The sequence below is a fragment of the Microtus ochrogaster genome, unplaced genomic scaffold (assembly GCF_000317375.1).
Source record: "Microtus ochrogaster isolate Prairie Vole_2 unplaced genomic scaffold, MicOch1.0 UNK91, whole genome shotgun sequence".
NCBI classification, from domain to species: domain Eukaryota; kingdom Metazoa; phylum Chordata; class Mammalia; order Rodentia; family Cricetidae; genus Microtus; species Microtus ochrogaster.
Genome location: NW_004949189.1, coordinates 1,331,223 through 1,332,174, shown reverse-complemented (window position 1 = coordinate 1,332,174; position 952 = coordinate 1,331,223). Strand labels below are relative to the sequence as shown.

The 952-nt window shown below is 36.2% G+C and overlaps 1 protein-coding gene across 1 annotated transcript in view; it reads left to right on the top strand.

Moving 5' to 3' along the window:
* The first annotated feature begins 833 nt into the window (after positions 1-833).
* LOC106144434 (olfactory receptor 11G2-like) overlaps positions 834-952 on the top strand; it is a 34,136-nt gene continuing 34,017 nt past the window's right edge. The window contains exon 1 of the mRNA XM_013355094.1: positions 834-950. Within this exon, the coding sequence (XP_013210548.1) occupies positions 834-950 (117 nt within the window). The remainder of the gene's footprint in view (positions 951-952) is intronic.

Genomic DNA, 952 nt, shown 5'->3' with positions numbered 1-952 from the left:
TCAACCAATGAAATCACCTTGTGTAGATTCAACCAATGAAATCACCTTGTGTAGATTCAACCAATGAAATCACCTTGTGTAGATTCTTATTCATTTAGTTTTTTGTCTCGTAAAACTCTTTGAAACTTCCATAACCAATGCTAAAGTTTTAATTACATTTCAAGGCCCTTTATATTAGTAAATGTCTCCCTATAAATGCAAAGGGATGTCCTGTATTCCTGCTTTTTATTTTTATGGAACACAAAGTAGTTATTTTATGAGAAAATATCTAACATTGCCCAATAGGGACAGATTTTAGGTTTCAACTAATTATGGGACTGTCTTTTTCTAAAGTAGCCAAAAATGTCAGGCAGTTCTGAAAAGTAACATCATTTATTTATTTAACTATAAATATAGAAGTTGAGAGATCAGAGACATGCTGAAATTTTGTATGATTTACAAAATTTTACAAATATGTTTAAATATATAATAAATATACAATTTATTACTTTATGATTTTGGAGTTCCATACATGCATGTAATGCATTCTGTTCACACTCAGTGCCCCACCTTGTTTTATTGCCCTTTCTCCCTAACAGCCACCTTCTTATCAACCACTATCATATGCTTCTACTGTGTGGTTCACTGGGATTAACCAGGGCCACCAATGTGGGGACAAATGTAGTAATTGACTGAAGCATGAGTTCCATCATTGAAGATGATGACTTCCTCTCTCTGACACTGACTTGATGATGAGCCAACGATTCTTTCCTGTTTGGGCAAAAATTATTCTACACCCTCAGCTGTTTCAAGGATATTCAACTGTTTCTCATGCCTTTACAGCTAACAGACAGATGAAAACCCTCAGCAGATCCAATAACTCCAGCACCATCTCTGGCTTCATCCTCCTGGGATTCCCCTGCCCCAGGGAAGGGCAGATCCTCCTCTTTGTGCTGTTCTTTGTTGTCTATCT